This window comes from Accipiter gentilis, chromosome 31 (genome assembly GCF_929443795.1).
Source record: "Accipiter gentilis chromosome 31, bAccGen1.1, whole genome shotgun sequence".
Taxonomy (NCBI): Eukaryota; Metazoa; Chordata; class Aves; order Accipitriformes; family Accipitridae; genus Astur; species Astur gentilis.
This window is the reverse complement of record NC_064910.1, coordinates 865952-881246: the sequence shown is the minus strand read 5'-3', so window position 1 is coordinate 881246 and position 15295 is coordinate 865952. Positions and strand designations below refer to the sequence as shown.

Genomic DNA, 15295 nt, shown 5'->3' with positions numbered 1-15295 from the left:
TGTGAAATCAAACTTGCTGCGTGGAGTCTATTTTAAGCAGAAGGACTTGAAATGAGATGGATATTCATATGTGGATCAGCTGGCGTAGCGAAGTGTTCCTGCCTGACCTGGCCTGTACTCCAGCTAGTTGATGATGTATTGTACTTGTTCAGTAAATGTGAAATTAAAAGGGATTTGTGTTTTCTCTAGCTATGCAGCTGCTGCACTGTTGGCTGAAGGCTTTTCAATGTGTGTCCCACTCAGTCACAATACGTGAAATAGGCAGCCGTGTCAGGGCCTTAGCACTTGGGAGCAAACTGGGGCTTTAAAGGTACAGGCACCTTGAGGGAAATACTGGTGTTTTGCAAAGTATTTGTTCACGCACGTTGTCTGCGATCTTTCCTTTTCCGTTCTTCGTGGAGCATCCTTCTAGAACAGCATCTTCGCTTTCTAAAGTCTCACCTGCTGCACAGTATCTTGCAGGAGGCTAGAGTTCCTTAATGTGACATCCTGAAGTGTTCATCACACCCCCTTGAGATGTCCTAAGCAACTTCAGAGAGCTGGGATGCTGGCAGTGGGAGAAAACACACGTGGGTCTTTATGTACAGGAAAACCTCCCTGAAGTCTAGGGGAATTCTCTGCTGAGCATCGTGGGACTAGAGCCAAACTCTTAAGTATCCTGTCTTAAGTGACCAAGATGGGGTTTACTCTATTTCATAGAAACAGTCCTGGCAAAGTAATACAATTTCAAAAAGATGACAGCATCAGTTATATAGTTGTGTGGCCAGGTATATTGCTGTAAGTAAAACGTATTTTTCAAAAATGCTATACGAGGTACAGGTGAGCCTTTTTAAGCAAATTAAGTGTCAGTGGTTGTTTATAAACATATTTGCTGGCAACAAATCAGGGGAGCCATGAAACAAAATAAAGCCACCTGTGTGAGAGCACTGGGGAGAGGAGGAGAAAACAGAATGGGTGAAAGAGTAGAGTACAGCTCTGTTCATGTAAATATTTACTGAGAGCTCTTGTAATTCTAGAAGGAAGTGCATCTTGCTCTGTCTGGAGTTAGCAATATTGCACGTAAGTGATGCTAATTTTTTTGGTCCTTTTTTAAAAAAGTCTCTTTGAAGCTTTGAGAAAAGTGCTGTGAAAGCACACTGTACTCTGGCATAGTATTTTTTCATATTTTAACAATATTTTTTGTTCTTGGGGAAGGTAATATTTTGTACTGCAGGTCTCGTGGCTGAACAACAATGAAATAAATGCTGTTTTCTAAGCTGAGATTAATTGCATGTCTCAGATATTCTTGTTCCTTAGGGTGGGTAAAACTTGGCGTTTTGCATTCACCTTCTTTAGCTGCCTTTCTTAAAAGTGAAGCTTTAGTGTCTGTTTGGTCTTGCAGAGCTAATGAATGTGGGCCTGCTTCACTTTTATTTCTGCAGTAAACTATTAGATGGGGAGGATTCAAGGCACATCCAGTGGGGCTGGGAACAACCTCATTCATTCAGTACGATCTGTGTTTCTTGCATGAGAAAGTAAGTAATATCTGAGTAAGGCAGAGGAGGTAATTACTCTATATGCTTTCTGATATCGCAAGTTATTTTATGACCAGCTTTCAGTTTTGAAAGTGGTGTTCTCAGAAAATAAAATTTAACCAGCAAAATTACTTTTCAAAACAGTTTACTAAGCTTTTTGCCTATGCTTTCCAACAGAGTATCTGTTACCCTCCAGGAGTGATACGTGGATGATATTTATGATGCCCATGTGACAAAAAGTACATCCTCTCCTTTCATGTCTTAACATAATACTAGATTCTATAGGCAATACAATCCGTATCAGCTTCAGAAAGAAATGCCAGTTCATCTCAAGATGAAATTCAGAACAGAAAGTTATAGGTGCCCCTGTTTGTTTTAAAAATGCAACATAAAAACGTTGTTTTCTAGCATTGCTCAGAAATGCATTTGATGCAAGGGAGAATACAATCCGGTTTGTAAATAAGAAGTTTATATCTACAAATAACGTTCTTTGAGACATTGTTTTGCTTTGATTACTAGGGCATTTGTCTTTATTGAAGGAATAGTAGGGGGTCTGCTGGGGGATCATGTTAGAGTGGCTGTTCTCAAGGAGACTTAGTGGGTTGCTGTGGAGCGATGAATATTAAGGCTGAAGCAGATGAAGACATTGAAATCAGCAGGGACGGGGCACCCCGCAAGGTGTGTGAGCCTGGTTTTCGACAGTATCTGCTGTTCCAGATGTGGGTTCCAAGCCTATGGTCCCAAGGAAGTTAATGAGAGCTCCACTCATGGTCGTTAATGAGCTGGCTAGGAGTACTTTTATAAACTTTATCTGGAGAGGTGATCATAATCCCATTGTGTACCTGAGAAAAGGGTACAGTGTTTTGATTGTTCTCTGTGGAGGTGTTATAAAGCATTTGCTTAAACTCGGCACTCGTTTCTGGGCAGGATCTGTCTCCCAAATACCACATCTGAACTGTGGGACCAGATGCCACAGGGGTAAGGAGTAGTACTCTAACGAGCAGAAATAGATCTGCAAATGGTTCTGACCAGCGATAAACTGAACTTGTAATTCAAAGTCAGACGTAATGTTCCTGCAGAAATATTTTTAAGGCTTAAAAAAAACCCCTATTCACAGAAAACAGGTGGTTTCCCATCTTTGTGTTGTGTAGCGTGTCCATGACAGCATACTGAAGCCAGCGATGGCTGGTGTCCCACACAGAGTAAGTACCAAGGTGTGTTGCAGATGAAGGAACATGCTTCAGGGGTGATGCAACGAGGAGCAGCTTGCTCTGCTTGGAGGAAAAACTGCTGGTTATGGCTTGAGCGGCAGCTGGGAGCCGCATCCCTAATGTGTGATGAACTGGTAAGGCTGTGCTTTGGATTTAGCTCCCCCTCATCATGAGAGGTTTGTCAGTGGTCTGGTGGTATGGGGAAGTTCAAGTTCATCTTTTCACAAGGTTTTGTTGTAATAGCTTTTTCCACAAATTTAGTCTTCCAAATTCTTTTTTGCAGTGTTGTTTCCAAGCACTTTCTTGGAGTGGGTTTGTTGGGTTTTTTTTGGGGGGTGTGTTGGTTTTTTGGTTTTGTTTTGTTTTGGGTTTTTTAGGTGTTTTGTGTTTTGGTTTTTTTCTTTAGTTCTTTTATGTATTGCTACCAGTAGCAATACTTTCGGTAAATCATAATCACAATTCTATTCAGTTAATTTACTGTGGTTAGTAGAAAAATATATTGTGCCTATGTGTATATACGGTGCCTGGAACTATAGGCTCCATTAATAGAGGTTTCTAACAACAGCAAAGTAAAAACCCCAAAGTTTACAGAATAAAAAAGGCTTTAAAATAAGGAGACTCTGGCTTTATTAATTGAAATATTTTACGGTTTTTTTTATCCAAATGTTTGTATATAGAAGCTTGAATTGTTTAAGTGGAATTAATATAGCAAAAAGGTTAAGGGCTTAACGTGATATGTGCTAGTGTGTTAACAACTATGAACTACAAGACAGTTTTAAAAGAACAGGGGTAGTATTGTATGCAACAAGATTAATAGCTGAAGTGAAATATGTAGCTGTTTAACGACTCAGTAATGATACTTCAAAAGATAGAAAATTGAGAAAGTAAACTGTTCTTACATTTTCTAAGCAATACTACCCAAAATGCATCAGCTCATTCTTCTTTCCATGTGAGAAAAGGATCCCAGCCTGGTCTCAAGGAAAAAAGCTCTTCAAACTTGAACAGAACAAATGTAAAAAAAACAAAAAAAACCAAACAAACAAAAAAAACCAGAGGGGGAAAAAATCTTCTCTGTGTAAACCTACTGAGAAAGGTTTGGTTAAAATGAAAATAAATTGTAGGAGCTATCTCTGTCAAATATTGAGAACCTATTAGGAAATTATGTAAAAAGAGGGTATCTCTTTTTCTCCTCTTTTTTTGTCCTAAAGAGTAGACTTGAAGTAAACGGCCAAAATAAAATAGTGACCTTTCTTGAGAAACACTGTACATCTGTGGGTGCTTTTTTCTCTTCTCACAGAGAATTTCTTTTCCCTCCCTCTACCGCAGTCCACGTACACAGTGCAACTTATTTCCCATCAAAGTGTTAGGAACCTTTTCAGGTGACATATAGCATAGTTTTTCTTCTCCCAGGAATCCTGCAAAAGGTGTTGGCCAGCTGCACAGGGCTTTTCATCCTAGTTTTTGTACGGTTGTATAGAAACGATTTGGTACCATGTTTTTGAGCGTTTCCGTTGTGCTCTCAGGCTGTAGATAGGAAATGTCCATACGGGGGAATTGTGGTTCTGTTGCTGCGTGTCTCCATATAGAGAGTAAAAGGAGGACAACGTGTGATAATATATGGACTGTGAGTCTGAACTGCACGTGGGAAGTAAGACTTCAGCTTTATTGGGGGCATTGAGCTGATGTGTGACAGGTTCAGAACAAGCAGAAGGAAATCATTCTTCTTGCAGCCTGTAGTTCTCATGTGAAACTCCAGGCTACAGGGTACTAAAGGTTTCCACGAAGGGAGGTGAAGTGCAGGAGGTCCTTGATAGGTAAATCATTAGAAGGTAGATGAGAATTTGGGGAAGTTTCTCCATATGCGTGTCTTGGTTAAGCAAGACTATAAAAACGAGCTGCTTTTGACCCACTGTCAGAGAGAGGAAACTGGATTAGAGGAGCCTTAGCCTGCTTCGGTGCAGCTGTTTTGGATGGTATTGCTCATTTCACTAAATGGTTTTGGGGAGGGTGGTGTCTTTTCATCACAGACCGTGAAGTCTGCAACTTCTTGCCTAGCTTCATCTCTCCTTCACTCCTTTATTACTGACTCATTCACGCTGGCAACAGTGAGAACACAAAAGATTCCCAGAAAAGCATTGACAGAAATTGAAAATCATCCTTTAAAATCTTTTTCTATCCTACTACCAGATGCTCAGAGTTTTAAGTGAGGGTGTGACAACAAGAGAAAGCAGAAGGGAAAGATTGCCCTCCCGTGTGTGCCAGGTTGTTCCTCTCAGACCTTCACTCCCCATGTCTCTCTGCTGTGAGAACCAGCATCTCTCTGGCCGTATCTCTGAACCTGAAGGTCCAAAAGCTGCAGCAGCCAGCCCAATGTTTAGAGCATGACCATCCAGTGGGTTTAGGTGCCAGGTCAGATGCGTAAATGATTACTCCTTGGTAAGCAGTCTGAAAGTCAGTTTGCAAAACAGGCGGGAAGTTGACTCTGAAAATTGAGGAGAGCCTTGTGTTTTAAAAGAAAGAAGGTAAGTGTCTTCCTCTAGGATGGAGGAATGTTCCAGTCTCCATAAAGACTTTGTAAGTCTGAAACCTCTTTTGGTGTTGGGTGCCTGAGCCTTTTTGGCAATGATGGAGGCAGGGATCAGCCTTTCAAAGAGGGCCTGGATGAAGTGTTTCTGTGCCCCTGCCCACAATATTTATGTGGCTAGAGCACTCACCCAGGACTGACCGGCACCCAGGACCTTTCTGGCTGAAAGAAAATCTCAATCCTCTTCCCGCCCCTCCCCACCCCTAGTGCATCCTAGCCATATATTCTTTGATAGAGTGCTCTCATTCGTTCTTACTGAAGCTGTTTTCATGGAATAATTAGATACCCACTGTAATGGAAAGGGAGAGTGAACATAGCTTCCCACAACTTACATGAGTCCTTATCCCTGTTCCCATGAATATTTAAATCTTTAATATGAATAATTCTTCAATTTAGTCACTGGAAAAGATTGCTTTTTCTCCCAAGTGAGAGAGAGAAAAAGCATGCTTTTAAGCTTTTTGAGAGCACTCTCACATTGTGAGCTCCGGCATGTGGATGGAGGTAACCTAGGGGCTCAGGGGAAGCTTTGGACTTTGCTGTTGGCCATTGATATCTCGAACGGCAGTCAGGTTCTCACTTGTGGATCTAACCAGAAGTCTGTTTATACTCTCCCCACCGTTACCTGCCTGAAATGGGTCCACCAGCATTGATGGCATTTCAGTCAGCAGCTGTGTGAGAATATCAAGCTCTGTTTCCAAGAGCTCTTCTTGCTTGTGGGACCTTGTTGCCCTTGTTAATGACTACTGCTGTATATTGGAAGATGGAAAAATATGCCTCTGACATCCCAGCTGAGCAAACTTCCCAGCAATTTGTAAAGGTGTGTAAAAGGGTATGGTCTCTGCTCCTAAAATGAATACCAAGTCATACACCTCACAGACTTGGAGATCTTGCTTAACTCTTACTCATCTGAGCCTAACATGAAATAGGGCAGAAGCATTGTTGCTTAGAGGTGCCTGTTTCTTCTCGTTGACTCTAAGGAGCTAGAATGACTAGCTCCTCATAGGGTGAGTAGGCCAGAGCTGTAGAGGTGCGCACTGGGTATTGCCCACTGTATGCCAGAGGGGCAGATGTGCTAATTCACCTGGTTTTGTTGTGTCTCCGAGGATGGGCTTGGTAGGTAGTTCAGTGTATTAGTCACTAATCCCTTCCTCCCTCGCCGTTCATCACTTGGAAGGTGAGCGTGTTGTTTTGCAAAAATTCTGTGTCTTAAGAAACTTCCAGCCTCACTTTGTATGCAAAGTGGGGTCACTGGAGTTTGCGTGTTGCCGTCAGTCTGTTCCTGGGAAGAGCTGTGCTCTCTCCTTGGTGTGGTGGAAGGAGCTGTGAAAATCAGGCCAACCGCCTAATTGAGGCCATGTTTGCAGTGTTGGGTTTTGAATCTGCGCTGAAAAAGGAATGCTATGATGGTTGTAAGGTGGGAGGCAGTGCCAGTTGCATGATAGTGGTCATCAACCAAGAACGTGACTCCTTGTTCCACGATGGTTAAATCCTGTGCATGTGAACTGTCGTGTGGCTCTCTGGCTGGCTGCCACAACCTAATCTTTTCAGTGGCAAATTTTCTATATAGTTTCCACATCTGCTTCTGCATGTGTGTTTGTCCTTCTTACAAACTCCTAACGGAAGGCCAAAAGGACTAAATTTTTTTTTTCTAGCATTTTGTTTGCTCAGAGAAAGCAGCTTGATTTTGTTTAATTTCATGTAAAGTTTCTGAATGGTTGTATACCCAACTTGCAAGGAAGGGAATAATTGAACAAATTTCAGATAGTACTATGCTGAGGTGTTTTTGTCTAATTTATTTTATCCCTAATCATGGGATTAAATCACATCTATACAAACTTGTTTAATAGTACACAGTGGCTGTAGCTCTGAAATGAAGAGATATAATAGCAGCTGGATTCAATTAATCCTGGAAAAAATGAGCATGTCTAGTTTCTTAATTTTAAATTCGAAGTGCCTATTTTTATTATAATTGATATGGGAAATGTATTTCTGGACGAGCACTTTAGCTATAAATTCATTATAATGACATTTGTAAGTTTAATCCTTTATTTTCCACGTAATTACATTTTAATGTTTAGTTATTCATACTACAAAATCTATAAGAATGTTGACAAAATGATATGAAACATGAATTACATCAAATTCTGAAATCAACTAAGCATAGCCCTCGTCGTCATCTGTACTTCTACTGTAGACTCAGCTGCTTAAACTCTAGTGTAAGATTGCAGGTAAAATAAGTGTTAGTCATGTAAATATATGGTATCGAATACAGATTACTTTGATTTTTTTTTTAGTACCTTTGTATGAAAGTTGACACTCGTTATAAATTGTGAGGATTTGTCCATTCCAACAGATGAACATTTAGCCTCTTGTGTGTATGCTGGGACACAAAAAAAAAAAAGTACTCCCAGGTGCTGACATGCAGCATCTTTTTCCAGATAATCTAGTGTTTCCTTTCCCACTGTAGAAGATGATATCTTTCCCTATGGTTACCTTAACGCAGTTCAAGATGTTACAATTGTTAACTATTTGACCCAAGAGGCAAAAGTACTATGAAGCTTATTTTAATATAGATAACTGTGGCCGCCAAATCCCTACTTTACTACTTCAAAGAAGTTCAGTGATTATTATTTTTTTTTATCATCAGTCACGAAGAATCTATGTTGACCCAATGCTTGCTCTTAATTCGTAAAACAACAGAGACATATCTGAATGACGTTGCATACTGTTTCTTAGCGGAATAACCTGCCAAAAGAGCCTAGTTACTTGGGGCAGCATGTCTCCAATTACAATCAGCCATGACTTGTTTAAAAAAATAATAATAACGTGGCTTTTCCATTTCATGGTTTAACTTGTTTTCCCCATCAAACGTGGAAGCGTTTTACTTTGGATGGATGTTATTCATGGGCTTTGTAAACTGCTGGAGCGCCCTGCTTTCTGTTTTCCTGCGCAGTGTTGGTGAGGCGGATGTTGACGCTCTGACTGGAACCTTCTGCTGCGCTCGGCTTCGTGCGGCGCGAGCAGTCCTGCCGAGCGGAGCCGATTCCCTGGAATTGCCTGCGGAGAGCCGTGGCTCAGCACGCGAGTTGTTCTGTCGCCTTCCGCGCCCAGGGTTACCCCCATACCTAACGTGGAGTATAGCACAGTCACTAAATTGCTGAGCGCGTCGGAGCCGGGCCGGGCCGCGGCTCCTTCGGCGCACCTCCCCGGTGCCGCCCCGGGGGCCGGGCGGGCTGCGCTGGCCTTGGGCTGCTCGGCCAGAGCTGCGACCGTCCACGGCGGGCGCCTGTGTCCCGCAGCCCTCCCGCGGAGCAGCCCCCGCGGGCCGCGCTGCAGACCCTCTCCTGTCACCCTGGGTGCCGGCTAGGCCCGGGAGCACAGCCGCCGGGACCCTCGCTGTCCCTCGGGGAAGGCCCCGCCGCCGTGCGGGGCTGCGGCCCGTGCGGCACCCACCGGTGGACGGTGCGGCTTGGCGGGCACGGTGGGGGGACACGCTTGCCTTTTCTGGCCGGCCAGGGCCGTGCGCCTCCTCCCGGGCGTCGGGGGGCCAAAGGCCTCTCCCTGCCAGCAGGACTCGGTTCCTCAGGCTGTGCCGACTGACGGGCTGGCCTGATCCCGCAGACGTGCGTGGTGGTAACCTCCGGGTTTGGTTGTATCGATGGGATTGCTTTTCCAGGAGAAGGTAGTCAGCGGGATCAGAGCCTTAATCGACTTGGCAGGCAGCGTGGGGAGGGGAAGCGAAGGGACAAAGCCAGCGAGGGATGTGCCTGGAGTCGGGGCAGAAGCCCGTGGCGGAGCTGGGGGTTCTGCGCCCGACGCCTGATCCGCTCTGGCAGTCGCGCTGCCGGTGGAATAAATTTACTGGCTATGAATAACCAGCAACGTGTTTTGCCGTGAGCTGCATGAATAGCTGTTTCTGTCTGTGTGCTCCCTAGCAGACGAAGAATTACCTCTAGGAATTAAGAAAATTTTTCTTTGTTGCCCACTGTCTTTGAAAGTTAATAAGCGGACTAGATCTTCTTTAATTGACTAACCATTGTATTCTCCTCACAGTATATTTAACGAGTCTTTGAGTATTTGGTAGTTTCCCCACAATTTGTGTGTTTGTGTTTATTATCTGATTTATTCCCCAGGAAGCACTGGTGAAATCAGGTGACTTTAGTTTTGGAAATTCAGCAGTGGTCATGGATGCTTTTCTCAATAAAGCCAAAACCAAGAGGAGACTTCAGTATTGACACAGTGCTGGACTTTGTATTTTGATTTGTGCGTGCCCGTGGGGAATGAGGTTATTAAAGAATGTATTTGTGTCCTGTAGGAATTTTGCTTCGTTCCTGGATAAATACAATGTACATTGGTGTGACTTGCTGTGTAAGTGGAATGTTGACCTGAGACTTGAAATAAGTAAAAGATACTAATTACTGAAGTAAAAATTAACAGTGATACTGATGTGGTTTGGGTTTTGGTTGGTTGGGGTTTTTTTGTTTTGTTTCTTTTGTTTTTAACTTTAGCATGGAACTTGCAACTTATTTCTTGCAAGTGGGCTTCCTCTGAAGCTACGCTGCTCTTCTGTGGATCAAGTGGTGGCAGTACTTATTTTTCCTGTCATGATTCAAAGTTTCTTTGAAACCTGATTCAAAGCTTATTGGTGTCTGGAAATAGTTTCATTATTGAAGACTACGTTTGGGTTAGTATTTGAGTTATAGGTCAGCATTACAGACTCATAGGATGATGTGTTTATTGCATCACAGGCTCTTAGGCTTGTGCCCACAGTCCCATCATCCACCTACAAAACCCTACAAACCAAGTTTGGAAATGCTTTGAAGCATCAGCCACTTCAACTGCTCCGGTTTAATTCTGGCTGGAAAGTACCTGTTGTGCTGTAAGAACAATGGCAGGTTTACTCAGTTGGTAATAATCCTCCCCGATGACCGCCCTAGGCTGAGATACTTCTGGAAACATATTTGTGTTCTTTGCATGTACACAAATATCTTCCTCTGATCGACTTGTCTGAACACATGGGTTGTTTTTTGGTGTTAGGTTTTTTGTTTGTTGTTTTTCATTTATTTGGCTTTCACTATCACGTGGCCACTTTTGGGAACCTAAATTTAGTTGTCAGGTTGGTTTCCATTTGGAGGAGGAAGGCAATAACACAGAGTCAGCAGGTATCTTGAAACACTCGCTTGTTTGCCTACATGATGCATTTATCCTGCTTCCCGGAACAAAAGTCAGAACAAAATGGTCTGTTAGGCAGCTCTTCCTCGAACAAGGGATCTCTGCTCCCTTCTGAGAGCCATCCATCCTGCCGCACATTCTCCCATGCAGCCTTACTGGATGATGATGGCAGTTTTGGGGCTCCTTTGATTGCATCGTAAGCCAGTTCAAGTTCTTAATTTGAAACACCATCCGAGCCCAAACTATGCGGGCTCATTTTCTGAAGACTGAATGGGTAGATTTGACTTAGCTTCTGGTCAGAAGAGTGGCAGCAAATAAATGGCAAGGGCTGGGGGGGGGGGGTGCAAAGAGATGCTCTCCTCTTGGTCTTGGCAAGCTATTAATTCATCTTGAGCTGTGTCATGAAATAAAATCATAATATCCTAAGTATCTGATCATGCAGCGGCTCCAGTTGACTCCAGCAGGGCTAATTCCTTAAGTAAACCTTAGCTCTGAGAGATTCAATAGCAATTCAGCAATTCTCACATATATGCCAAGCTATGATAAACTTTGTTTTTCTGTAGACTTGAAGGAAAAGCCTTTGTATTGGTTCATCAGAGGCTTACATGGGTTGAAACTTCCACAGACAAGCACTATGCTTACTTTGACATCCAGGTTTCATATGTAATTTACTTTGGTTTTATGATACCAAAGGAATTAAAAATATACAGGAATACTGACTTCTTGTGTCAATACAGTCAAAATGAATGGGTCATGTCCTTTATAGACTTTTCAAAGTAACAATGTTGTTTCTCCAGACATTCCAAATAACTTCAAGTTTTAGGAAAACTTGCGTAATACATCTTTAAACTAAAATTTGCATCTAACTTTTAAACTTGGGGATAATAACATGCAAAAAAAAAAAATTGCTATAAACTATTAAATGAACTAGACACTATTAATAGCACTTAGTGTGAATGTTATGTTGCAGCCTGACTTTGTATCAGGATTTACCACTTAGCTGGCACCTTTTGAAATGAGGTGTCAATGTTTTGTCATGTGAAATTTACAGTATCAGTGGTTTAATCACTACTCTGTGTGCATTGCTGCTTTCCAAATATCATAGCAAACAGGAAAAATCTACATGATAAGCCACATACTGAGGAAATTTTGATTTTTAATGACCACCTTAACAAATAATGTTGTGAGTTAATATAATAATATGTCTTTATAGAGGTGGCACGTACTATCTGTTAATTCTTTGCAGTGGAAAAAACACAAAAGGAGTCAGCTGCATTCTTTAGAATAGGATGGGTCGCTTTGTAATCAGTTTCTGTTTTACTGTGCAATGCACCTTGACCGTTTAAAGCAGCTTTGTAGACAGTAATCTGGAGAAGATTCCTTCCATTTGCATACCTACCCACATTTTACTTCTGGAATAATAGTTATTTTGTAAATCAAATCACTAAATTAGAAGAAGGTTCTTTCTATACTTTGCTTATGTTTTTAGAAGGCTCCCTAAAGACAAAGTAGTCTCAAGAAACTTGTTTTTAATGTCTGGAAGTGGACAGCTTTTGGTAACACCCAGCTGACTAAGAAAACAGTTGAGTTTGTACCTACTTTCTGCAACCCCTTTTCCTTTCCACTGACACAAACAGTGATGGTCACAACTTGAACTGGGGGGATTTTGTGTTGGGTTTTCTAACCAGTTCTGTCTCTTGTGGTTTGCTGGTCAGAAGACCTACATCTGAAAAGTCCTAAGAAAAGGAGGTGGTATTGGATGGGGGAGTGCTCCCTTTATTGCTTCTGCAATACCTTATGTGTAGCTATTGCATAGCTTTTTTTCTTCCATTAAAACCCATTCTGAATAATCTTTCTATGGCATTGTTTTGTGTTGTTTAAAACATAGATATGATTTTTTTTTCAGCTTTTATTGACTTTCTTTCATTTTTCTTTTCAGAGTGAAGGAGTTAGTTTTCTCACCATGACCTCAAACAACAGAGTACAACATTCAAAGAAGCTGCTCGGCATATACCTTTTTGGTTTGGTTTGGTTTTTTTGTTGGGGGGGGGGGGGGTTGTAACTGAAGCTGCTTAAGGTTTACTTTTTGTTGTTGTTATTGTTGGTCCGGACAGTTACTTAACTGTTGTGGACTAAACTGTGCAACAAATCTGGGAGGAAGGGAAAGCAACCTGCCTAACTCATTCCCTGTCCATGGCATCTACGGTATCGTTTTGCTGCTGTTTCGACAGAAGTTGGAGATGCTCTTTAAATCGTAGGAACTTTTCTGCCGGCCACTTTAAGTAACGGCCAATGCCTTCGTTTCCTTTTTCTGCAAAGACAAACTGTATTTATTCTTCGTCATATTAGGGGATTCTGTAACACCCGCTGAAGCAGTAAGATCTGGTATTTACTGGCATAATTTCAAGCCTACCACAGTACTACCTCAGTTCAAAGTAAAGCCGGATTTGCGGTGTTGGTGTACGACAGGACCTCCTTTATCTCTATGCTGAGTCTCTCTCAAGAACGGTCGTCAGCCTTACTGAACTTGCAACGCGTACAGCTGCTGCTGCTGGGTTGTGAATCACTAGCCGCAGGGTTTACTTCTCAGACAAAGCCTAACTAGGGCACTGAAAAGTCTAAAATGGGATGAAACTCTGTGAATCGGACTTGGACAGAGGATTCAGAGTAGTTAAGAAATATAAAATGTGTAACTGAAGCAACGTGAGTTAAAAACATCAAACTGTATTGGGGGTATCTCTCTGTACCTTTGACACACTTGTTTAATCCTCTCTATGTAGGTGTTTATGTAGGTACTTCAGATTGCAAAAGCCTTTTCTCCTATTTACAAGCTCACTTTTGTCAGCTAACTCTGTTCTTAGCTGCGTTTCTTGTAACCAAAAATCCACGTAGGCATGCTAGGAATGCAGGGATGATAATAGGTATCGGGCAGATTTAAGCGCTAATATTAACACAGTATTATCTTGCCATCTAGAAAGTCCTGATATTTGCCTTTTACCAGGAAAGCACCATTGCAGCTGCAGGCATTATTACAGGGAAGAAGAACCATTGCAGTCACTTATCCTGAGTTCTTTTCAAGGCTACCCGTGCATCACATTTCCAGTAGCCTGAAAATCCAAGTGATGTGGCGCCTACCGTCACAAATGTCACGTACAACTGTTGCACCAGACTAGCGGAATGTCATGCCACCTTGTTTCTCCTTCGATAAATTTGTTGAAGAGTTCGTATACATTTTAAGGGTACCTCCCCAGTGCCTGCTCTGATAGACATGTAAGTATTACTAAGTTATTTGAGTTACGTGAGACTTTTTTTTTTTTTCTTTTTTTAAATCATTGTGCTAGGTGGAACCTGTACTTCACTATTAACAATGCATTATCTTTTGGGATTTTTTTTTTTTCCTGAGGAAGACGAGAGTCAATGTCTTACAGATATAATGAATGGCAATGCAGTCTTCCTGCTTACGTGCTGAATTTTTAGAACTGAGGATTGTATTACAAGACAAAGATGAATGTAAACTAATTCCTTCCCTACCCCATGACACAGGTTATTTTTCAGTGTAATTTTGGGGGTCTGAAATCACAGCAATGCATCGTCTAATACAATATTAGATCTAAAATCAATTTAAATATCTGATCTATCTGTTTGAAGGTTTGGGTTTTTTTAATAACAATACTATGAATGGTTCTAAGACATTCTAAAATGCTGCTCATTCAAGTCTGGAACTAAAAAAAACAAATACCTTTGACATTTTCTGTCTGAACCTCCCCATAGCACTGAGTGTGGTACCTGCTGAATTCAATGTTTTGAACTTCTATTTGGAAGTAGCCCTCTGTACCAATTAAGAAATCATGCCACTAAAACAAATGGCTAAAATGCATACAGCAACTTCAAAACAAAAACTTGACAATATAGTCAATTCTTCTCTATCCTGTATATTTCACAAAGGCATATGCAATACTTACATTCTTAATTTAGTTTACAGAATGGAACCAAAATGTATAAATGTTATGTTTGCTAAAACTTCACAATGTATATTGGGTCTTTGTACATTTTGCCTGACTTACCTTAAATTTAAAATATTTTTTGCTATATAACCTTAACAGTTATTAAGCAGTGTTTTCTTTTTGGGTACGTATTGTTTCTGGATATCAAGATGTTAAATATATTTCTTGCTATTGTGATATGACAAGAGACTTAACTTATCTTGCTGTGTCTTCCAATGTACACGCTGTATATAAGGATAAATGTGATGCTGCTGGAGACCAGAATAAATGGAACTAGAGTAGTGTATTGTATTTAGTCTGTATTGATCATGGATGCTCTCCTTAATAGCCATATGCAATAAAATACATTATTTATGAAAGGAATAAAGTATTTGTGTGCCTGTTTTTCTAGGGGTGGGTGTGTGTTTCTGGTTGTTTACATGAAATCAGTTTATTCTCTTTTAAATGGAAACACACTTTCTCTGAATAAATCTTACTGCTCTGCACATACTTACCTGCATTCCTTTTAATGTGTAGAACACTCCTGAAAAATCATTAATTCATTTTAAATCTTGTTTAAGACTAAAAAGATTAGTATTAGAAAGGCAAAGTTTGTGTACTTGAGGAAATAAGTAGGAGCAGAACTTGGTCTTAATTTTCTAATTCTGGTTTTAAGAGTGAGTGGGAGACTATGCGAGTCGTCCTGGCAGCCTGTTTAGTGGGAGCAGGCTTGCCCTATGCATGCTATGTAGTCACTTACAGTGGTACAAGGTGAACGGAAACCAGTGCTCTGTGCAGCAGAAGCATTCCCAAATTCTCCAGCTCCGAGTG

General features: G+C 41.4%; 1 protein-coding gene across 1 annotated transcript in view; it reads left to right on the top strand.

The window, feature by feature from the left end:
- IRS2 (insulin receptor substrate 2) overlaps positions 1-13878 on the top strand; it is a 30159-nt gene extending 16281 nt beyond the window's left edge. Inside the window, 1 exon segment of the mRNA XM_049834058.1 lies at positions 12421-13878. Coding sequence (XP_049690015.1) covers positions 12421-12425 — 5 coding nt within the window. The 3' untranslated portion in view covers positions 12426-13878.
- The last annotated feature ends 1417 nt before the right edge of the window (positions 13879-15295 follow it).